This window comes from Phocoena sinus, chromosome 15, assembly GCF_008692025.1.
Source record: "Phocoena sinus isolate mPhoSin1 chromosome 15, mPhoSin1.pri, whole genome shotgun sequence".
NCBI classification, from domain to species: Eukaryota; Metazoa; Chordata; class Mammalia; order Artiodactyla; family Phocoenidae; genus Phocoena; species Phocoena sinus.
Window position 1 is genome coordinate 59,621,117 of NC_045777.1, and position 23,339 is coordinate 59,644,455.

A 23,339-nucleotide genomic window follows, 5' to 3' on the forward strand; every position below is an offset into this window, starting at 1 on the left:
GTAATAGAAATTGCAGCGAGAGACGCTCTCTCGCCTAGGCCCAAGGTGAAGGGGAAAACTCGACCAGTCGTCCTCCCCAACTCCTCATCTCTCTCAACGCCCATCCGGCCGACTCCTCCTGGCTCCATCTGTCGTCGCTTCTAGGCCTCGTGGCACTGACCCACGGCCGTCCCCGTCTCCGTCCCATACTGTTCCCACTTCCAGCGGGGAACTGCGGCCCCGGGGGGGAGGAGCGGACACCAGGCCCCTCCGGTGTGCCCGGCACCCTGCTCCCGCCCCGACCGGCCCTCCGCCGCGGTCAGCCTACGCAGTCCGCCTCCCCGGACCGGGGCCGCCCCACCCAGTACAGCGGGCGCCGCTGTCAGCGCCCCACGTGCCGCCCGGCCCCAAGGCCACGCGTCCCCGGCCCGGCGAGGCGCGCCCTCGACCCCATCCCGGGCCCCATCCCAGGTGAGCTCCGGCCCCCAGGCCGGCTGCTCCCGCCCTCGCAGCCCGGCTGCTCCCGCCCTCGCAGCCCGGCTACCTCCCGCGTCTCGGGGCTGCCGCGCGTCCCGGCCCCTTACCCGAAGGGCCTCCCGCGCCGCTGCCGGCTCCGTGGTTGTTGGCGGCGACGCCAGGTGAGGGTGCCGGCGACTGGGCCGGGCCCCGCAGGAAGGACGGCACGAACTCGGCGGCGTGGACGTTGGGCACGAAGGGCTTGGCGTTGACGTTGAGTTGCCGGCTGAAGGCCGCGCTGAGGTGCTCACGCTGGGCCTCGGCCGCCGCCGCCAAGGGACCGCCGGCGCCGCCGCACGAGCCTGGCCCGGGGGCTTCCATGTCTGCCTGGTCCCAGCAGTCCGGTGCTGAGTCGCTGCTGCTGCTGCTCCCACCGCCGCCGCCGCCACCGCCACCACCGCCGCCACCACTGCCAGGATCCATGATCGGGGGGGCCGTGTGTGTGGTAAAGCGAGGGCGGGAAATGGAGGCGGGGGCTATGGGCCGGGGAGGAGCAGGCAGCGCTGACCCAGGGAAGCGGCGAGGCAGAAAGCCCGGGGGCTAGCGGCACAATTCCCGGCGTCGTCGCGGCAGCAGCTCCAGTCCCGACTCCGCACTCGCGACGACAACGGCAGCAGCGGCTCAACCCTCCTCGTGTGTGCGAGCGGATCTCCTCCCACCCAGCCCCAACCACCTCCGACCGTCTCAGCGCCAACCCCACGCCCGGAGCAGATTGACCCCTCGCCGCTACCCGTACCTTCGCCTCGGTAGTTCTCGGCCCCGGTCAACCCCGTTTCCACCTATGAAGCGCGGCAGAAGGCGGAACTACGAGTTCCGACAGGACCCGCGCGACGCCTCTGCGGTTTTCCCGGGGGCCGACGGGAGTCGGAGTTCGGGGCCGGGAGCAACCGGAAGCGGCGCCGGCTCCCGGCATGCAGCGCGAGGAGGCGGAGGTCTGGTCGAAGCTCGGCGGCCCCACCTGTCACCGGGTGGGGGCAGGGGTGAGAGTGAGCCCTGGTGCGATTCGGCGCAGGGCGGCGGACCGTGAGTCTCTCAGCTCGCGGGGGTGGCCCGCTCCGTCCTGTTCTACACAGGACGCGGGAAAACGAACAGCAGTTCTAAGGTGGAGAAAAAAGCTTTCAACTCCTGAAAATTCCTTCTTTCTCTTTTCACCAGCCCTCTGCGTTTCCTGCCTTATAGTCTCCGTACAGTGTTCTCTTTCTTTCCACCTTCCTCCTCCCCGCCCCCAGCCAGAGTTTGCCCTACATTTCAAAGGCGACGCAGGGCGTCCTTCATTTTCTGTATTCATTTGGTGGAAGAGACAATAAAGCCGTGACCCATTACCACTAAAACTGCAAAGTGGCTTATAAAGCGCTCCGGCCCAGGTTCTACCCCGGCAGAGGGGATTATTAACTGGAAACTTACAATGACTCACTGTCTGTATAACTAGTCATTTAAAGCCTTCACTCAAACTTTTCCGTCCCTTCCTCCTCCCGGCCAAGGGCTTTGCAAACTAAACAGAAGTTTGCCATATTCCATGATGTAGCCAGCTGGACCCAACTGACAGGGTTATTTTTGTGCGTCCAGCGTCGTTATACACCTTCAGGTGAAGTGGTTTTCTTTTGAATGGTCGGATTTGCTCAGGTTTTCCCGAAATACTTGATTGACTGCATCTCACCCTGCCAGGTTGCGGTTCCGTAAACATGGGAAAAGAAAAAAAGCGAAAGATAAATACGTAGACCCAACTGCTCGAAGTAGGAAAGTACCTGTTAAGTTTTCTTTTAATTCACCCTTGTGGATCCCAAGACAGAGAAAAACATATTGTTGATATTTTTCTGCAAGAAGTCTAGACAGAGTGCAACTAACCTGTTAGCTAGAAATAACAGAGTACAGGGGGGAACACAGAAAGAATGTTTCTTAACAACCTTATGTTAAGGTCCAAAATCTAGATCTAGGTATTAATTTTAAACATCTATTTTAAAGGTAAAAGAGGACTCAGCCTAATGAGACAAATCAAAAACAAAGCTGTCAGTTACCTTTGAAAACCAGTCCTAAGTGGTTTGAAATTGTGTTTAATATTGAATTAGCAAATTTGATGGATGCTTTGTTTCTTTAACACATAACACTTGGGAAATTGAGCCCTGTAAATGTAAAGAAACCAGTGACCTCAATTATCACAAGGCTGGCTTTAAGTTTCTCGACAGGTCTGTGGTTCATGCTCCCTGAAATCTTCTGGACATTGATATTTTTTTCCTCCCCACAACAGAGGATTTATTCCTTTGATTAATACAAAAATCTGCTTACAGCCTATTAATATAGTTCTCTGAAGACCCCACTGGATCTTTCTTATTTGACCTGCTTTAAAGTTGGTATTAAGTGATTGCCCTCAGGTTTACAGAGAATTTACCAATGATTGATATAAAAATCAGACCTTCTTTCATATATAGGAGACCTGCCTTGCTATTGACTCAGAGTCACAAGAAGAAGAAAACACAATGTGTCAGAAATAAAGTGCCTAAAGTGACTTCTGACTCAAGATTTGCTCTCCCCAACCTGCTCCTAAGAAAGTGTCAACACAAGCAACTGACTCAGATGGTGAACCACACTGTCCTTCTTCAACTCTTGTCATCAGATACCATACTTCAAGAGGAATCACCCGGAGGGCACTGGGTGATCACTCTGATAGGTTAGTTCTTCACATCTAATTAAATTAGCAGAGTTTCTTTTGGTGCTTTTTGTAGGGACAAAGAAACTGCTAAGACTGCAGCTTAGAAAAGTTGATGTCATTAACTGTCCCTGAATAGGATAATTATTCAGGAAAGAATCCACTCTGTTTGTTTTCAAAAGCTTTGACCTGCCTGAGTAGAGACACTGTTCCAAGCAGAAAAGGGAGAAGCTCTTTTTTTTTTTTAAATTGAAGTATAGTTGATTTACAATGTCTTGATAATTACTGTTGTGTTAAGACTGGGCAACTTGAGGTCAGAATCTTTTATTCATCTTCTTTATATTTGTAATGCCCAGTATAATGCCTGGCATAAAAAACATTCTTAATAAATTTTGAATGCAGGAATCAGTAGGGAGTCTGGGATGATACTGCCCTTTTACACTCATCTGGGGCTGTTGAGACACAGGATTGTCAACTTTAAGAGAGAGTTTTCCAAGGACGTCCTGCTATTCCCTGTGATACACACACAAGGTTAGCTTGACAACAGCTTAACTTTGCAAAGCTATGCTTGTTCAAGTCTGAGCCATTTTACCCTAGATATTCCCATCTTCCAATGCAAATCCCCCCTGCTGGCATTACTAGTCTCAGTCTCTCTCTCTCTCTCTCTCTCTCTCTCATTCTCTGTGGTCATCCAAGCCCCCCGCTTAGTTATTCTGCCTTTAAATCAGGGTCACAGCATTAGCACCTTTAATCAAATACACAGTAGTTTGTTTTGTTTTTTTAACCTAAGAGTTTATCTTTTATACCTCTGAACATGAGACTGATATGAAAAGTCAAAGCTGTCCCGGGCTTTTAGTGGGTGAAAATGTGCACACACAAATGGACACTGATATAGCAGTCCCACTCCTCGAGATGTTTTCTACAGAAATATGAACACAAGTGTGAAAAGCTGTTCTTTCCAGCATTTTTTGCAGTAGCTCCAAACTGGAAACAACCTGAATGTCCATCAACAGGGAAATGGTTAAGTGATGGTGTATCAATATTATGGAATAACATGCAGCTATTAAAAAGAGTGAGAGGCCAACATGGAAATACATGTATAATATATGGCAAAGTAGGGGAAAAGCAAGATATCTAATATGTGTACATTGTACCTAGTGGATCAGTGTACCTAGTGCACTCCTGTTTCTGTAAAGATATCTAGCTTTTTTTCCTCTCCCTTGAATGCTCTTTCCCTAGATCTTCACTTCTCTAGCTTGTTGTCATTCAGCTCACATGTTGTGTCCTCAGCTCAGAGACCTCTCCTAGCCACCCTGGCCCTCCGCCAACCCACATCACTCTCTACCATCTTATCTACTTTTAGTTTTTCACATTTTTTCACAATCTGAAATTCATATTCATTCCCATGCTTACTGCCCACCTCTTACTAGAAAATTAATTCCATCAGTCTGTCTTCTTCACCATGGAGTTTCCCATCAGGTACAACATTGCCTGCCTGACATGGATAAAGTGCTCAGTAAACATTCAGGAGAGAAGGAAACATATGTATCTCTCTGTATGTTACAAAGCTTTTTAAAACATGGGCTGTTACCTATTAAGCAGTTAAGGGAAGGTGTATTTGTGCGGTGGGATTGGATGTGGAGAGGCGAGCAGCTGGGAGAAGAAAAAATTGTCAATTTTTGCTTATACTTTTATGTTTGGACTTCCCTACAACAAGCAAATTGCTTTTAAAATGTTTTTATTGAGATGAAATTCAAATAACATAAAACTGACCATTTCAAAGTGAACAATCCAGTGATATTTAGTGCATTTACAGTGTTGGGCAACTACCACCTCTATATAGTTCCAAAACATTTTCATCATGGCATAAGGAAACCCATAACTGTTGTGGTAACGGTTCCCATTCCCATGGGAACATGCTCCCCATCTCCTCTCCCCAATGCCGCTGAAAACCACCAATCTCCTTTCTATCTCTAGGATTTACCTAATCTGGTCATTTCATATAAGTGGAATCATGCAATATATAACCTTTAGTATCTGGTTTCTTTCACTTAGCAAAATGTTTTCAAAATGTTGTAGTATGTAGTATACTTCATTCCTTTTTATGGTGGAGAAATATTCCCTTGTATGGATGTACCACTTCTTGTTTATCCATTAATTCATTGATGAGCAAATTGTTTTCATAACTTAAAGACATTAAAGGGAGTTCCCTGGTGGTCTAATGGTTAGGATTCCGCGCTTTCAGCTTTTACTGCTGTGGCCCAGGTTCAACCCTGGTTGGGGAATTGAGATCCTGCAGGCTGTGCAGTGCAACCAAACAGGTGAAGTCCCAGTAAGGTATAGAATCTACTTAATTGTATTGTGGCAATGTCGATTTCCTTGTTTTGATAGTGTACTACAGTTATGTAAGATGTTACCATGGGGAAAGCTGGGTAGTGGGGACATAGGACCTTTTGTAATATTTTTGCAAATTCTTATGAGCCTCTAATTACCTCAAAATAAAAAGTTAAAAGGTTAAAAACTCTCATACTAACAAAAAGCCATGTTTTCTGAACTCTTAGAGCCCACTTGTAATTATACAGACGTTAGCCTCAGTTCCCAAGTCTTTACCAAAAGAATGTTTTTTTTCTGCCTTTCTTAATTAAATTTGTTTGGGCCAGGGGTAGCATTGGGGGAGGGAGATTTTTTTTCACGTTTGAGGATTTTATAAATATAGAATGTGCAAAGAATCACAAATACTCACATAGCTACATACAATCGCAGGATTGCCAATTTTTTTTTCACTTTTTATTTTGTGTTGGAGTATAGTTGATTAACAATGTTCTGTTAGTTTCAGGTGTACAGCAGAATAATTCAGTTATACATATACATGTATCCTTTTTCAAATTCTTTTCCCATTTAGGTTGTTACATAATACTGAGCAGAGTTCCCAGTGCTAAAAGTAGATCGATGTTAGTTATCCATTTTAAATATAGCAGCGTGTGCATGTCAGGATTGTCAATTTTTTTTAAATCCTTCTTCCTTCCTTCCTTCCCTCCTCCCTCCCACCCCCCCTCCCTCCCTCTGTCCCTCCCTTCCTGTGTTGGGTCTTTGTTGCAGCGCACAGGCTTTTCTCTAATTGCGTTGAGCAGGGGCTACTCTTCATTGTGGTGTGCAGGCTTCTCATTGTGGTGGCTTCTCTTGTTGTGGAGCACGGGCTCAAGGCGTGCGGGCTTCAGTAGTTGTGGCATGCGGATTCCAGTAGTTGTGGCTCGCAGACTCTAGAGCACTGGTTCAGTAGTTGTGGCACATGGGCTTTGTCGCTCCGCGGCATGTGGGATCTTCCTGGACCAGGGCTCGAAACCGTGTCCCTTGCATTGGCAGGCGGATTCTTAACTGCTGCACCACCAGGGAAGTCCAGGATTGTCAATTTTTAACATTATCTTGATTCATGTTTTAAGATCAGAAATAGAACAATTCCAGTGCACAGGCCACCTCTTTACACCCAACCCTGTCCTATTCTACCCCCTCAAAAAAGGCAACCACTCATATATTTAATGTGATCCATTGAATCCATTTAAAGACATATTTATATACATATAACATACAAATCAATGAAAGATACACTATGTTGTTTTAAGATTTACATATAGTATACAAAATCTCTTTCATGTGTTTATCTTTTAACTGCTATACAATAACTCCATCTATTTATACATTTTTTTTTTTTACCCATTTCCCTATTGATAGACTTTTAGGTTATTGCCAGTTTTTTGTTACACTGACAGTACTTGTACACGTGTCAGGATCCTTGCAGAAGCAAGTTACAGAAATTTCAATTCAAACTAGATTTAACCATGAGCAATGTATTATCTTACATAACTATAAACCCTAAGATAGGACTGACTTCTTAGTCCATTTGTTTGAGAGCTTAATGACATCACCAATGACCTACATCTTTCCATCTGTCTGCTGCTCTGGGTGTTGGCTTCATCCTCAGGCTGGTCCCAAGATGGCTGCAGGACTCCAGATAAGAGTTCCAGATGCCACGTCCAGAGAAGCAAGAGAGAGCATATCATCCTGCAGCCCTCTTCTAGGAATGAGGAAACTTTTCCCAGAAGGCCTCTATGAGGTATCTCCTCTCATGTCATTGGCCAGAATTCGATCACCTTCCCATTCTTTTTTTAAAAAATAAATTTATTTATTTATTTATTTTTAGCTCCATTGGGCCTTCGTTGCTGCGCGTGGGCTTTCTCTAGTTGCGGCGAGCGGGGGCTACTCTTCGTTGCGGTGCGCAGGCTTCTCAATGCGGTGGCTTCTCTTGTTGCGGAGCACGGGCTGTAGGCGCACAGGCTCAGTAGTTGTGGTGTGTGGGCTCAGGAGTTGTGGTGCACAGGCTTAGTTGCTCCGCAGCATGTGGGATCTTCCTGGACCAGGGCTCGAACCCGTGTCCCCTGCATTGGCAGGCAGATTCTTAACCACTGTGCCACCAGGGAAGTCCCCACTTTACCATTCTTGAAAAGAATATATATATATTCTTTTTCAGTTTCTTTTCCATTATGGGTTATTACAAAATATTGAGTATAGTTCCCAGTGCTATACAGTAGGTCCTTATTGGTTATCTATTTTACATATAGTAGTGTGTATATGTTAACGCTAAACTCCTAATTTATCCCTCCCTGCCCTGCCAGAGTTTTCGTTCTTGCTAAATGTAGCCAACTCTGAATTATTCATAGAAATTTGGAACCAGAGGGGCATGCCAGCCCAGATAGCAATAATGAATAGAAAATACACTGCTTGCTGCTTGATTTCCTCACCCAGCAAACATTTTGTTGAAATTGGCAACAAATACTGTGGTAAATTGACTGGTTCTGCATTTTGGCTAGACTTTCTCATTTTGTGTGGTTTGTTTGTTTTTAACAGCTTATTGAGATTTAATTTGCATGCCATACAATTTGCCTATTTAAAGGGTACAACTCAGGACTTCTCTGGTTGCACAGTGGTTAAGACTCCATGCTCCCAGTGCAGGGGGCCTGGATTCGATCCCTAGTGAGGGAACGAGATCCCACATGCATGCTGCAACTAAGAGTTTGCATGCCACAACTAAGGAGCCAGCAAGCTGCAACTAAGGAGACCGTGAGCTGCAACTAAGATCCAGCGCAACCAAATAAATAAATTAAATAAATATTTAAAAATCAACAATAAAGCGTACAACTCATTGGTTTTTAGTATATTCACAGGTGTGACACCATCACCAAACTTCGTGGTATTTGTTTGGTTTTTATTTATTTATTTTTAAATATTTATTTATTTGGCTGTGTCGGGTCTTCGTTGTGGCGTGGAGGCTTCTCTCTAGTTGTGGCGTGTGGGTTTTCTCTCTGTAGTTGTGGCGCGGGCTGCAGAGCACGTAGGGTCTGTAGTTTGCGGCACATGGGCTCTCTAGTTGAGGCACACGAGTTCAATAGTTGTGGCACACAGGCTTAATTGCCGCATGGCACATGGGGTCCTAGTTCCCTGACAAGGGATCGAACCCACGTTGGCAGGCGGATTCTTTACCACTAGACCACCAGGGAAGTCCCTGTTTGTTTTTTAAGTCTAGGTTAATGGAAATGCAGTTTGAAATGAAATGACCTAAGAGGTGACATCAAAAGGGGTCTCAATGAGTCACAAATACATAAACAATTCTTCACAAAGAAGATTGCATTGTAAAAGATTTAAAAGGAAAGGGAAAAGGGCTTTCCTGGTGGCACAGTGGTTAAGAATCTGCCTGCCAATAGAGGGGACACAGGTTCGAGCCCTGGTCCGGGAAGATCCCACATGGTGTAGAGCAGCTAAGCCTGTGTGCCACAACTACTGAGCCTGCGCTCTAGAGCCGCAAGCCACAACTACTGAGCCTGCATGCTGCAACTACTGAAACCCACGCTCCTAGAGCTGGTGCTCCGCAACAAGCCACTGCAATGAGAAGCCCGTGCACCACAAGGAAGAGTAGCCCCTGCTCGCTGCAACTAGAGAAAAGCCCGCGTGCAGCAGCAAAGACCCAACACAGCCAAAAATAAAATAAATAAAATTTTTTAAAAAAAGGTAAGGGAAGACTGAATTGATAGCAGATGACGATGATGATGATGACAGTGATATTGTTACCTGAAAAACTCGATTCACCTCTGGGTGGGTGTCCAGCCAAAAGACACAACCAAGCCAAAGAGCAGGGAAAGGAAGGATTTATCATCTGCAGCAAGTATAGAAAACACCGGGGATCTTTCCCAAAGCAGTGTCTCCCTGAACAGCAAAATTGGGGAGGTTTTAAGCTAAGGGTACATGCATATTCATGAAGGAGCTTGCGAAGAGGAGAAGTTAGCATAGAATTGGGGCCAAGGTCAACAGACTCCAATCTTCAGTTGATTGAAGTCACGAGGGTCAACATCATTCTGTCCTCCACCTGAGTTCCTGCAGAACTCAAAGACTGTATTAGATTGTGATGTGTATCCCTTGAGAAGGAACTAGGACTCTGTTTTATCGCTGAACTATTGTTTCTTGACTGTTTTTCCTTTGTTCCTGCATTCCCTCACTTCCCTTAAGATCACTAATTACTGAGACCTGTTCAAGGGCAAGCTTTGTGGCCAGGCTTAGGTCACAAAATGGCTTAGACCCAAAATGCCTTCTTTTATGTCAAGAAAGCCATGCCTGTTTCTGTTTCTCTGGGGACCCTACCCTATCTGCTTACAATGTTGTTAAAACTTGGTGATGCCAACAAGATCACAATGACTTTGAGCCTGAGAACTCCGTCTTGGTTAATCAACTGGTTCTTGTCCTGAAATTGGCCTCCTCACCGGCTCCTGTGTGTTAACCACCTTCCCAATGAACTGCTAGGAAAACTCGTTGTTCTGGTTTCCCCAGGAATCAGAGATGCTTCTGTGAGTAAATCTTTTATGTCACTTTGCCCATTCATCTGAAGGAAATGCTTGTATTCAGAGATCTTAGTCAAGGTAATCCCAGTGCCCTCCGTGGCCAAAATCCAAGAAGTTTAATGATCGCGGACCTCCTGGGGTTCCCTGTAAATGGGTTTGGCCCCCTGAAGCAGAATGAAACTACCAGGACCACCCTAAGAGCTGCCTGTTTCCTCAGCCAGCATGGCCCAACTCTCTCCCTGGGTTAGCAGAGGTTGGCCATTAAAAGGTGTCTAGGGCTTCCCTGGTGGCGCAGTGGTTGAGAGTCCGCCTGCCGATGCAGGGGTCACGGGTTCGTGCCCCGGTTCGGGAAGATCCCATATGCCACGGAGCGGCTGGGCCCGTGAGCCATGGCCACTGAGCCTGCGTGTCTGGAGCCTGTGCTCCGCAACGGGAGAGACCACAGCAGTGAGAGGCCCGCGTACCGCAAAAAAAAAAAAAAAAAGGTGTCTAAATAGCAGCAGTCCCCAGGTTCCACGGGCTTATTGATTTACATTTGAGATAGCTGTCTGAGGGCTAATGATTATCTCATTACATTCCCTTTGTGAATGTAAAAGACCCATAACAGAGAGCACAGAAAGTCTGATAGTAATCAGCTGACTCAGATGAAAAGTTGATTCATTCTGCAGAAATCAGCGTTCATTATTCCTGAGGTATTACCATAGTGCTTGTGATGTTTTACACCTAAGAGCCTGCACCTTTCTTTCCAGGGTCCCCGCACGTTTCTACAGACCCCTTGCTGAGAAAGGTCTGGTACAGGTAAGACGAGGAAAACTCCGACTAGGTTCAGTAGTTTTAAGCTGCACAGCTAGCCTACTAAATCATGTATATATTATACAAATATGTAATGACAGCAATTATAATTTATTAACAAAAATAACTATCTTTATTATCTTTAATTTTTTATTTTTAAAGAATTGGGGTAAAATATATCTAACAAAAATTTACCATTTTAATCACTTTTAGTTCAGTGGCATTAAGTACATCCATACTGTTCTGCAACCCTCACCACCATCCATCTCCAGAACTTTTTCATCATCCCTAACAGAAACTTTGTAAACCATAACTCCCTTCCCCCAGCCCCCGATAACCTCTATTTTATTTTCTGTCTCTATTAATTTGCCTATGCTAGGCACCTCATATGTAGAATCATACAGTATTTGTCCCTTTGTGTCTGGTGAATTTCACTTAGCATGTTTTCAAGGTTCAACCATGTTGTATCAGAATCTGATTCCTTTGTGAGGCTGAATAATATTCCATTGTAGGTTTATACCACATTTTGTTTATCCATTTGTTGCAGGAAGGGGGACCCCTTCCAGGGCCCCAGAGTGGGTTCTTGTCTAACACTTGGAAATGAATTGTCCGAGGAGACACACGTGCTGATAAAGCAAGAGACTTTATTGGGAAGGGGCGCCCGGGAGGAGAGCAGCAGGGTAAGGGAACCCAGGAGAACTGCTCTGCCACGTGACTTGCAGTCTCAGGTTTTATGGTGATGGGGTTAGTTTCCAGGTTGTCGCTGGCCAATCATTCTGACTCAGGGTCCTTCCTGGTGGCGCACACATCGCTCAGCCAAGACGGATTCCAGTGAGAAGGATTCTGGGAGGTTGGTAGGACATATGGACTAGAGTCTCTCCTTTTGACCTTTCCCGAATTCTTGGTGGTAGCTTGTTAGTTCCGCTTTCCTTACCAGGACCTGCTGTTGTAAGATAACTCATGCAAGTGGCTACTATCTTGCCTGGCCAGGGTTTCAGTTAGGGTTTCAGTTAGTGTTTCCCCTAACACTTTCACCTGTTGATGGACACTTGGTGGTTTCCACCTTTTGGCTATTGTGAATAATGCTGCTGTGAACATTGGTATACAAGTATCTTTGAGTCCTGGCTCTCGATTCTTTGGGGTATATACCCAGAAGTGGAATTGCTGGCTCTTACGGTTATTATCTTTACTGTAACTTCAAAATTTATTTATCTTTAGTGTCACAACAGCCCTGAAGGGTCATATCTCCATTGTCAAAGGGAGAAAATTCAACTTCAGAGAAATTGAATGACTTGAACCCGGATCTGTCAGACTGCAAAGCTGGGGCTCATCCTCCACACATCTTCACACATAATGCTAACATCACTCGTGTGTCTTGCATAGGGACTCAATCAGAAACTGCACAAACTAGCTCCTGTAAAGAATCTTTTAAAGCTTTGCTTTAACAAATAAGCTGTTTTCTGATCAGTTGGATTAAAAACAAATCTGTGGTTTTAAAACCTTCACTGATTCCAACAGGATGGCCGCACATTCTAAAAATGTCACTGATGCGAAACCCTATCAATTTCCAAAGAAGTTTGGAAGCATTTTACAATAAAACAGTAGGGACAATAATGCCAAAAAGCATGAAACAAGAGAAAAGTCAGAAACCAAGATATAAAAAGGGGAGAAGGGAGAAAGGATATCAAGATTTGTTGATTGAGGAAGGCTGCATGGACTTCTCACAATATTTAGGTCCAATTACTCAGCACAGAGAAATGATCCTCCATATAAACTCTGCATAATATGCATAATTCATAGAGACCTTGGGGAAGTGTATGGTCCAATAATTCTATAGCAGAATAAGTTTTATTTATTGAAAATGACCTAATTATTGAAGGGTAGCAGAATGTCCACCCAACGTGGACACAGCGTGACAAATGCCAGGGCATGGCTACTGCCTGACAAATGCCACGTCATTTGTCCCCTCAGCCAAACTAGCAGAATGTGATCCTTCCTGGTTTGTCATTCATTTAACAAATGTTATTTCACATCTACTATTTTCAGGATTTAAATAATGTTAATATGCCGTTGGTTATACACTGAACCGACTCTTGCTGATTACAAACTTTGCAAATAAGAATAAGCCGTAGAGACTGACTCTGTTTATTTATTTATATTGGAATATGGTTGATTTACAATGTTGTGTTAGTTTCAGGTGTACAGCAAAGTGATTTAGTTATACATATATATATATATATTTTATATTCTCTTATAGGTTATTACAAGATATTGAGTATAGTTCCCTGTGCTATACAGTAGGTCCTTGTTGGTTATCTATTTTGTATATAGTAGTGTGTATAGAGACTGACTCTTGATTCAACCTGTACAGGGCAAGGTCTGGGGAACAAGAAAAGCCACCTAGTTGTTTATATATAGATAAATCAGGTTATTGTGACCATCCATAAAGAGAAGTGTTGAGAGTCTGTACGTTTGAGAAGAGCCAGGGGAGGGAAGTAGAACATAACAGAAAGAGTTCAGCTTGGAGTTAGATAGAACTGGGTCTGAATCTTCCTGCAGCATTTAGCTGTGTGACTTTTGACAAGTTACTTAACCTCTCTGAGCCTTTTCCCTTAAAGCTCTTAGCATATTGCTTGTGCTCAGAAAGTGCTAATTGTAATATGTTAAGGAATTGTAATATATTAAGGATGGTGATGGTAACTCTCCTATAGTGTTACTTAAGACAACAGAAAATGGATTTGAATTGTTGCAACACTGATTTAGGTTATACATAAGAAAGAACTTCCTACTTGTTAGCATGCCCAAGGTAGAGAGAGAGCAGGGTCTGGGCTGCCAGGGGGAGCCAGCCAGGGCTACTTGGGAGGGTCCATCAGAGGTAGGAGCTGAGGGTAGGACCATGGGGGTGGCCAGAAAGGAGCCCCTTGTCTAGAGGAAGATCTGAGTTTTATATAGGTGATGGGCCAGGATCTATGTGGGCTTGAGGACCAACCCACCCCAACCTCACTTCTGCAACTTCATCTCCTGCCTCTCTCCCCATCACGGGCTACTCTCTACACTTCAGCTGCTCCTTTCTGATTCCCCGACTCGCCAAGCTTGTTTCTTTCTCCCATCCTGTACTCTTGCTGCTCCTTCTGCCTGGCACACTGTGTCCCCTGAACCTCACATGACTGGCTTCATCTCATCATTCAAGTTTCAGCTGAGATGTTACCTCTTCCTCAGAGAGATTCCCCATTGAAAATTGAAACCTCCTCCCCCTCACTGTCTATCACATCACACTCATTTACAGTCAGTCCTCATTATTTGCAGATTTGATATTGCGAATACGTCTGCTCACTAGAATTTATTTGTAACCCCCAAATCAATACTCGAAACACTTTCTTGGTCATTCTTGGACACGTGTAGAGTGACAAAAAATTTCTGTCATCTGACATGCACATTCCCCGCTGAGCTGGGGAAAAGCTGTCTTCTGCCTTCTTGTTTCTGCTCTCACATTGTAAGCAAGTGTCCTTTTCAGGAGGAGATCAGGGCACAAACTATCTGAAAGTGCTCCATGTCTGTGTCTTCTTGATTACTGCTCATCTGCATTCATCCACAGTGGAGGTGCTCTGAGAGCTGCGGCTCGGCTTCCACGGTCAGTGCTGTCTCCCCTGTGCCTGACAGGCGCTTAATAAGTACGTGTCCCATTAATGAAGAAATGAATGAAAAGATCGGGCTGTCTGCACTCAGGAGGGAAGGTCAGGAGCTGGGAGAGTCCACTGATGGATGACCACGGAAGAGATGAAGGCAGAGAGCATCCAGGTGTGCCAGTGTGGGGCTCATCCAGAAGCAGCCTTTTCTGTGTTGCTTATGTGGCCAGGGATGGATCCTTGTGGGGGCAGACTCCTCAGTCTGGAAAGCAAACACAGCTTGTGGTCCAGAGTTAGGCGGGGCAATAGTCATACCAAAAGTATCCATTGAATGGGCTGCTTTTATGAGTCACATACCTTGCTCGGTGATGCGCTTACATATTTAATCCATGCAGCTACTCCATAGGGAATGGATTATCCCCTCAAACAAGTGAAATAACTGGCCCAGGATCCCAGAGCTACCAAGTGGCACAGCCAAAATTCAAACCTAGGCCATTCTTTTTTGTTTTTTTTTTTTTACATCTTTATTGGAGTATAATTGCTTTACAATGGTGTGTTAGTTTCTGCTGTATAACAAAGTAAATCAGCTATACGTATACATATATCCCCATATCCCCTCCCTCTTGCATCTCCCTCCCACCCTCCCTATCCTATCCCTCTAGGGGGACACAAAGCACTGAGTTGATCTCCCTGTGCTATTGCATCTGACCCCAAACCAGGACCCCAGCTTCAGTCTTCACATTTTTGCCATCTGTGCTTACCATCTGTACTATTATTTACTTAATGCTTTTTTCTTTAAATAGACACCCTTTCTTCACCAAGTTTATTTTAAAAGGAAACTTTATTTACTATAGTAAATAGAAAACAAGCCTCCCGTACCATGAAAAAAAGATAATTTAAAAACTACATACAGGGCTTCCCTGGTGGCGCAGTGGTTGAGAGTCCGCCTGCCGATGCAGGGGACACGGGTTCGAGCCCTGGTCTGGGAGGATCCCACATGCCGCGGAGCGGCTAGGCCCGTGAGCCACAGCTGCTGAGCCTGCGCGTCTGGAGCCTGTGCTCCGCAACAAGAGAGGCCGCGATAGTGAGAGGCCCGCGCACCGCGATGAAGAGTGGCCCCCGCTCGCCGCAACTGGAGAAAGCCCTCGCGCAGAAACGAAGACCCAACGTAGCCAAAGATAAATAAATAAATAAAATTAAAAAAAAAAAAAAAAACTATATACAAATGAAACAAAATATTATTACATTTTGGCCAGATACTGTTACCTGCTTGAGATCCACTTTATCTGTGTTCAAGGTGGAGGTTAGCAGGCCTTGGAGATGCATTAAAAACAGGGTAGAATTCACCAGGGACTGTCTTCTAGAACTAATCAAAGGGTAATTGAGTGGAGAATAATTGTCGCACTGTGTGACTTAATGTTATTTAATAGCATGCCTCTTTATCATACACAGTCTTCTCATATTCCTCCTAAATCATTTCATGTACCATGCCAGGCTTCTGGAAATAGCAACTGACCTTTGTGGCCTGAGACCCTGATGATCTTTCACTCCTGAACAGTGTGAGTAGGCAAAGTTTATGTTATGGAAAGTTGTAGAGGGAATTTAAGGAGGTAGAAATGCAACTCCTTGAGCTGACATCTGATTCAGCCCCAGAGAACAGTCCAAGGGATCAGTAGCCCCAGACAACGAGTACTCTGCTGTGTTTGCTTTCTAGGGATGCATCCAGGTCATGATGTATGGCTTTGAGAATGTTGATAAGGGTCATCAGAGGACATCAAAATTCATACTAAGGGCGCAGCAGGGGACTGGTAATTGTGGAGTGGCACACAGTCAGTCTGTAATAGGTGGAGAGTCAGTTTAGAAGATCTACAAAATATCTCTGTTTCCCACTCTGAGTCTTCCTCTGCATACCTGGAAAACAAGTCAGTTATTTGATGTGCAAAGAGGAAGTGGAGTCACACCCAAATGAACAAAAGCAGAGAGGAGGGGGCGTCATGTGAAGCTGGAAAGGCTACAGGATTCCTCATGGAGTCTTTTTTTTTTTTTTAATAATTTATTTTTGGCTACATTGGGTCTTTGTTGCTGTGCCTGGGCTTCCTCTAGTTGCAGCGAGCAGGGGCTACTCTTCGTTGAGGTGCGTGGTTTCTCATTGCGGTGGCTTCTCCTGTTGCAGAGCACGGGCTCTAGGCGCATGGGCTTCAGTAGTTGTAGCATGTGGGCTCAGTAGTTGTGGCTTGCGGGCTCTAGAGCACAGGCTCAGTAGTTGTGGCGCATGGGCTTAGTTGCTCCGTGGCACGTGGGATCTTCCTGGACCAGGGATCGAATCTGTGTCCCCTGCATTGGCAGGTGGATTCTTATCCATTGTGCCACCAGGGAAGTACCCCCTAGTGGAGTCTTAAGTTACAGAGCCTGATGTGAGATGTGTTATCAGAGAATAAGATGCTTTTGTGGTAATTCATATGAGACTGGGGTTTAAGTCAAGGGTGATCTTGCAACATCTCAGTACTGGGAGATAGCTTGGATGGTTGAGGGGAGAGGTTGCTAGAAAGGCTTTGCAGAGAGAAGAAGGGGTGTGTTTGTCTTCTACTCCTCTCTCTCATATTCCTCACCCTTAGTCATTTTATAATGACCGCGCCATCAGTTAAAATGTGAGATAAGGAGATCCGAGGCATCTCTATCTGTGTTCCATTATAATTTAATTATTCAGCACATAATATCATTCAGAGGTTATTAGACTCAAAGACTGACTCATAATTACGAAAATCTTAAGAACCTGATATAGAAAGAAAAATGTCAGTTCATTACTGTACCTAGAAAAATGTCACTGCTGAGGCGATTGGAATCCTGTGCTGGTTTGATCAGTAGATCTCTGCTCTACAGAAAAGGGTATATGGGAGTCATAAAGTATTTACCTTTTTTGTGTTTGGCTTATTTCACTTAGCAGAATGTCCTCTAGGTTCACGCATGTTGTAGCGAGTCCGTGCTTTCAATTCTTTTGCGTATATACCCAGAAGTGGAAATGCGGAATCATATAGTACTTCTAAGTTAAAATTTTGGAGGAATCACCGTACCGTTTCCCACAGTGGCTGCACCCTGTTATATACCCACCAATAGCGCATAAGTGTTCCGACTTCTCCACATCCTCATCAACACTTGTTTTCTGTTTTGGTTTTCCTTTTTTTTTAATAGTAGCCATCCTAGTGGGTGTGAAATGGTGTCTCATTGCAGTTTTGATTGGCATTTCTGTAATGATTAGTGATGTTAAACATTTTTAAAGTGTTTGTTGCCATTTGCAGATCTTCTTTGAAAAAAAGTCTCTTCTTTATGCGTCAGGGTGTCTAGTTCTGTAGCATCTTTTTTTCACAGCTACATAGTACTCCATTGTATAGATGCTCTATACAGTTGATTAAACCAATTTCTCACAGTTTTAAACAACATGATGATGAACATTCTTGTAACCAAATCTTTGACGGCTTCCTTAATTCTATAAAATAAATTCCTGGATGTGAACTTCTGGGTCAAAGAATATATATATTTTCAGACCCTTTCAACCCACATTCCCTAATGCCTTGTGGAGCAGTTGCACTGCTTACACTGCTGCCCACAGTGTAAATTATAATTATGTCCTGTTTCTTTGGGGTTTCAATTGCCTTTGTCAGATTAGCCCAGCTGGCGGGTGCTAATCCTCGAGGCTCTTACTAAACACTATTAATGTCACCAAGCTAATAACAGCAGTAGGGACTTACCTGGTGGCACAGTGGATAAGAATCCACCTTCCAGTGCAGGGGACACGGGTTGAATTCATGGTCCGGGAAGATCCCACATGCCGTGGAGCAGCTAAGCCCGTGCGCCACAACTACTGAGCCCGTGTGCCACCACTACTGAAGCCTGTGCACCTAGAGCCCATGCTCCGCAACAAGAGAAACCACCACAATGAGAAGCCCGCGCACCGCAACAAAGAGTGGCCTCCACTCGCCGCAACTAGAGAAAGCCCGCATGCAGCAACAAAGACCCAACACAGCCAAAATAAGTAAATAAATACATAAAATTAAAAATCTTAAAAAGAAAAGAATAGCAGCAGCGGCATTCGACTCAGCAAGCTTGCACCTCACTTCCAGACAGGCGATTAGAGTCTGCGTATAATTACTTGGTGGAAAGACTGGCTGATTTCCAGTTAGCAAACCAAACTTCATTTGAAAGGAAACTGAGTGTTTCCAGTTTCTAATTAAACATAAAATCAGAGAATGATAATTTGCCTGATATTTTCTGATACTTCCTGGATAAATATTTGTACCCTTGTTATTGAATATTTTTTTCTGAAGATGCATTTGGTTTTTGTCTCCACTTGCCCATAGTTTTTCGGCCTTGAAGTGTTAGATGTAGCAGGGATACAGAAGACTTGTGCAGATCTGGGCAGTGATATTCAAATGAAAATGGCTTTGTCTTTGTGACAGTGAACCGGCTTCCCACTTTTCTTGTATCTACGTGACATTTATTTTATTCTCTTGCATCAGCTGTCATGAATGGATGGTCCAGTTTTAGGAAGATAGCATAAAAAATAGGGGTCTACAGTCAATTAAGATTCTGGTTGAATTCTGAGGTTGAACCCAAACTTCAGTGTGTGCCTAATATTTAGTTGTTTATTTTGTAACATGTCCTATGGCACTAATATATTATGTACATTATAAAACATACACAAAAATTTTAAATTAGGGACTTCCCTGGCAGTCCAGGGGTTAAGACTCCATGCTTCCAACTCAGGGGGCATGGGTTCGATCCCTGGTTGGAGAACTAAGATCCTGCATGCCAGCAAGGCGTGGCCTAAATAAATAAATGAATAAATAAATGAAAGGATTTAAAAAAAAAAAAAGCTCCAATCTGATCCTGTCACTCCCCTACTAAAAAAAATTTTTTTAAACTAAAGCATAAGATAGAGGAAAAAAAAATAATGGTCTAAAGCCCTAGACTCAGAGAGATTTTGTTTCACCATGTACCAGCCTGAATAAGTAATCAGATCTCTGTGTGCATCAGGTTCATCTATAAAGAGACACGATAATAATCATAGCCTCCCTTTAATGAGAAAATGAATGTAAAAATGCCTAGTGGGCATCAGGAATATAAGACTAATCCCTCTGTAAATATTAGCTATTATTATTGTTGCCATTATTATCATCATTGTTGTCAGTGCCTTCGGGATCTTCCTGCAGAAATTTGCAGTAGAACATTTGAGAAGGAAGTAGTATAACAAGAACTGTATTCATGGTGATAAAGTTTGCTTCAGGTCTGTTAATGCTTTCTTGGGTGCTAGCGTCCCTGGGCCAGAGACACTTGAACTTGTTTTGAACACAATCAAGGCTCTCAGTTCCTGTGAGGGATGTACCTTATCAACTCATAGTCTTTATGTGGGTTAAGTAGAATAGCTGAACCATTGGCACTGAGTTTAAACTCTGGTGCATTCACAGAGTAGGTGCTCAATAAAAACCTGTTGAATGTTGTCCAGGGATTTAGGCATTGGCGCTTTGGGGCACACCATCATCATTATCTCTCTCTTCCTCCCTGTTTTGGGTGACTTTCTTCTTCTTCTTTAATGTTTTGACCGTGCCCCACGGCATGGCATGCGGGAACTTAGTTCTCCGACCAGGGATCAAACCCACGCCCCCTGCAGTGGAAGTGCAAAGTCTTAACCACTGGACCACCAGGGAAGTCCCGACTTCCTCCTTCTTTGGAAGTACCCACAATATGCTTTCAAAAGAGGTGACCCTAGATGGTTGTGTTTGTACTAGTTATTCCACCTACTTACCACGGATGGTTGGACTAAGGATGGTTGGACTTGGCTCAGAAGCTGCCATTCTTCTAAGGAAGAATCCTTCCTTGCCTCTGCTAGCTTCTGGGGATAGCTGGCAACTCTTGGCCTTCCTTGGCTTGTAGAAGCATTTCTCCAATCTCTGCCTCTGTTTCCACAGGGCCTGCTCTCTGTGTGACTATGTCCAAATTTCCCTCTTCTTATAAGGACACCAGTATTGGATTAGGGGCCCCCTAATGACCTTATGTTAACCTGATTATATCAGCAAAGACCCCACTTCCAAATAAGGTCACATCACAGGTACTGGGAATTAGGGCTTCAATGTATCTTATTCTAGGGGGACACAATTCAACCCATAACGAGGGGGGTGCATACTGCTCTTTTGGGTTGGGTGCTCTGTGGGGGGACAATTGACAGAGACCAGGGAAGGAGGGCTCCAAGAACAGATTGAGTATAGGACAGGGCCTCTGTCCTTTGTTGGAAAGGAGCGGGGTATGTCTGAGCAAAAGTCTAAAGGACAATGTGGCTGGAACAGAGTTCAAGAAGGAACTGAGTTCAAACAGGTTGAGGGGTGAGGGACCCAGAGGGTGGGGCTCAGGCCTCCGCTAATGGTGCAGACCCTTCCCCCTGCCATGGGGCAGTCCTGGCCCAGGACTACCAAAGTGCCTACATTTTTAAGAGAGGCTAGAAATCTAGATATTTAAAGTGTGCAACCTCTCAATTTTGGGGTTAATAACAAAATTCGTTGGAGGCTGTCAGTTTGCAGGATGGAATTGGAGGAGGGGAGGGAGTCAGGAAAGGCATCTCAGAGAAGGTTTGGGATGGTGAATAGGAATGAAAAATAAAGGACAAGTCAAAATGTGGAATGGGTTGGCTCTCTCCTCCATCCCCTCCCCGACCAGTGGCCTTTTCCCTTTTCCTTTCTCCTTTGAAAGTCTGGCGTCATCTTTTCAAGTATCCCCACTTGCCAGCTCTGTGATCATGGTTAAGTCATCTAACCTTCCTGTACCTCAGTTTCCTCATCTGTGAAATGGGGCAAGTCCTTTAACTTCTTTGGGCTTCAGTTTCTGCTCCAAGAAATGAACTAGAGTGAGAGGAGGAGTGGAGGGCAGGGCAGCAGTTGTGAGGATTTAGTAAGATTTGGGTGGTTAATAAAAGCCAGTTCTTGTGGTCTTCCGCCCCTTCCTCTTTACACCACCCCTCACCGGCCCAGCTGTGGAAGGTTCATCAGCCTCCCAGGCCCCTGAATGGAGGGCAGCTGTCTTCCAGCTCTGCCCTCCCCCAGAGGCATTTAGGTACAACCATGGAGACCTGGCAGAGGCTGGTGGAGAGATTTCTTGTCTGTTTCCAGCCATTTGCCATGTTTTCCTAGAGAACTGGCAGTGGTCCCAGCATCTCTGCCTAGTGAGCAAACGCATAACCAACCAACCGTTCCTGGTTGGGGAGGAAGATGGGATTGAAGATTGGATGCCCAGGTACTCCTGTTGCTCTGCCTGGATGACTCTCCGGCCATCAGGTACTCTTGGCTCTAATGCTTTTGAAAGCTTTATCTCCGTGATGGTTAATTTTATGTATCAACTCAAGTGGGCACAGGGTGCCCAGATATTTGGTTCAAGCTTATTCTGAATGTGTCTGTGAGAGTATTTCTTTTTCTTTTTTAAAAATTTTATTTACTTATTTATTTATTTATTTTTGGCTGCGTTGGGTCTTCGTTGCTGTGTGCAGGCTTTCTCTAGTTTCCATGAGCGGGGGCTACCCTTCATTGCAGTGCGCAGGCTTCTCATTGTGGTGGCTTCTCTTGTTGCGGAGCATGGGCTCTAGGTGTGCGGGCTTCAGTAGTTGTGGCACGCAGGCTCAGTAGTTGTGGTGCACAAGCTTAGTTGCTCCATGGCATGTGGGATCTTCCCGGACCAGGGCTTGAACCCGTGTCCCCTGCATTGGCAGGCGGATTCTTAACCACTGTGCCACCAGGGAAGCCCTGTGAGAGTATTTCTTAATGAGATTCACATTGAATCCATAGACTGAGAAATTGGATTGCCCTTCCCAGTGTGAGGGGCCTCGTCCAATTCTTTGGAGAACTACTCAGTTCTCCAGACTGAGAACTGGATAAGTAAGGGAGAATTCATGCTCTCTGCCTGGCTGTTTTCAAGCCAGGACATCTGTCTCTTCCTGCCTTGGGACTCAGGACTCATGCTGGAACTTACAACTATTGGCTGTCCTGGGTTTCCAACCCACCAGCTGTAGACATTGGGACTTCTCAACCTCCGAGATCATGTGAGCCAATTCCTTAAAATAAACCTATGTGTGTGTGGGGGGCATTTTTATTATTATTTCAGGCATACCTTGTTTTATTGCATTTCACAGATACTGCGTTTGGTGGGAGCGGGTTGTTTTTTGATAAGCCTTTTTTTTTTTTTTTTAAATATATGTCTCCTATTGGTTCTCTTTTTCTGGAGAACCCTGACTAATGCAACCACTTTCACTTACTTCACAGCCACTTACTTGAGGCTTTTTTCCTTTCTCCCTGTCATGATCCATAGAGAAATCTTCCAAATGAAATGAGTCTGTGGCTGGTTTGGTTTGGGGACTGGAGCTCATTCTTTCATCCATTTATTTGACAGATCTGTATTGATTGAGTGCCTACTGCTAGAGTTCCCTGTGTTGTGCACTTCTTGGGGGATGGGGTGCAATTCACAGAGGATACAAAGTACATGGTGCCCCTGGGTTGTACAGCTTGGCAGCCTCATGCCGTGTGCTGGGTTCTGAGGACATAGCAGTGAGCAAAACCGCTTCCTGCCCTCCCAAGCTCACCTTGACCTGTGGAAAATTGCTGGAAACCAGGCCAGTTCACCGGCCCCAGATGCTTCTGGCCTAAACATAAGGAAAATTACTAGTTTTGATCACAAGCAGAAGGCTCGCAATTTCAGGAGCCTGTAGGTAAACATTTTCTGACCCTCTTTATTCCCCCAGTCTGAGTTGGATGCCCCCTCTCTTTGCTCCCATCTCAGTCTCTGCTTCCCTGATCACAGCACTTACCTTCCTGTTTGAATTTGCAGACAGAGAGACCAGTTAACAGAACCCAGAAAAAAGAGCTA

General features: G+C 45.1%; 2 protein-coding genes across 5 annotated transcripts in view; one reads left to right on the forward strand and one right to left on the reverse strand.

Annotated features, from left to right (window-relative positions):
* GSPT1 (G1 to S phase transition 1) overlaps window positions 1-1,182 on the reverse strand; it is a 33,551-nt gene extending 32,369 nt beyond the window's left edge. The window contains exon 1 of one of the 3 annotated variants that reach the window (XM_032604293.1): window positions 564-1,182. In XM_032604293.1, coding sequence (XP_032460184.1) covers window positions 564-918 — 355 coding nt within the window. In that variant the 5' untranslated portion in view covers window positions 919-1,182. The remainder of the gene's footprint in view (window positions 1-563) is intronic. The other 2 variants (XM_032604294.1, XM_032604296.1) reach the window with 2 other exon arrangements.
* A 170-nt stretch (window positions 1,183-1,352) lies between these two features.
* Window positions 1,353-23,339, forward strand: part of TNFRSF17 (TNF receptor superfamily member 17) — a 72,439-nt gene continuing 50,452 nt past the window's right edge. For both annotated transcript variants that reach the window (XM_032604297.1, XM_032604298.1), the window contains exons 1-3: window positions 1,353-1,597; window positions 2,922-3,160; window positions 10,773-10,821. In XM_032604297.1, the coding sequence (XP_032460188.1) occupies window positions 1,407-1,597; window positions 2,922-3,160; window positions 10,773-10,821 (479 nt within the window). In that variant the 5' untranslated portion in view covers window positions 1,353-1,406. The remainder of the gene's footprint in view (window positions 1,598-2,921; window positions 3,161-10,772; window positions 10,822-23,339) is intronic.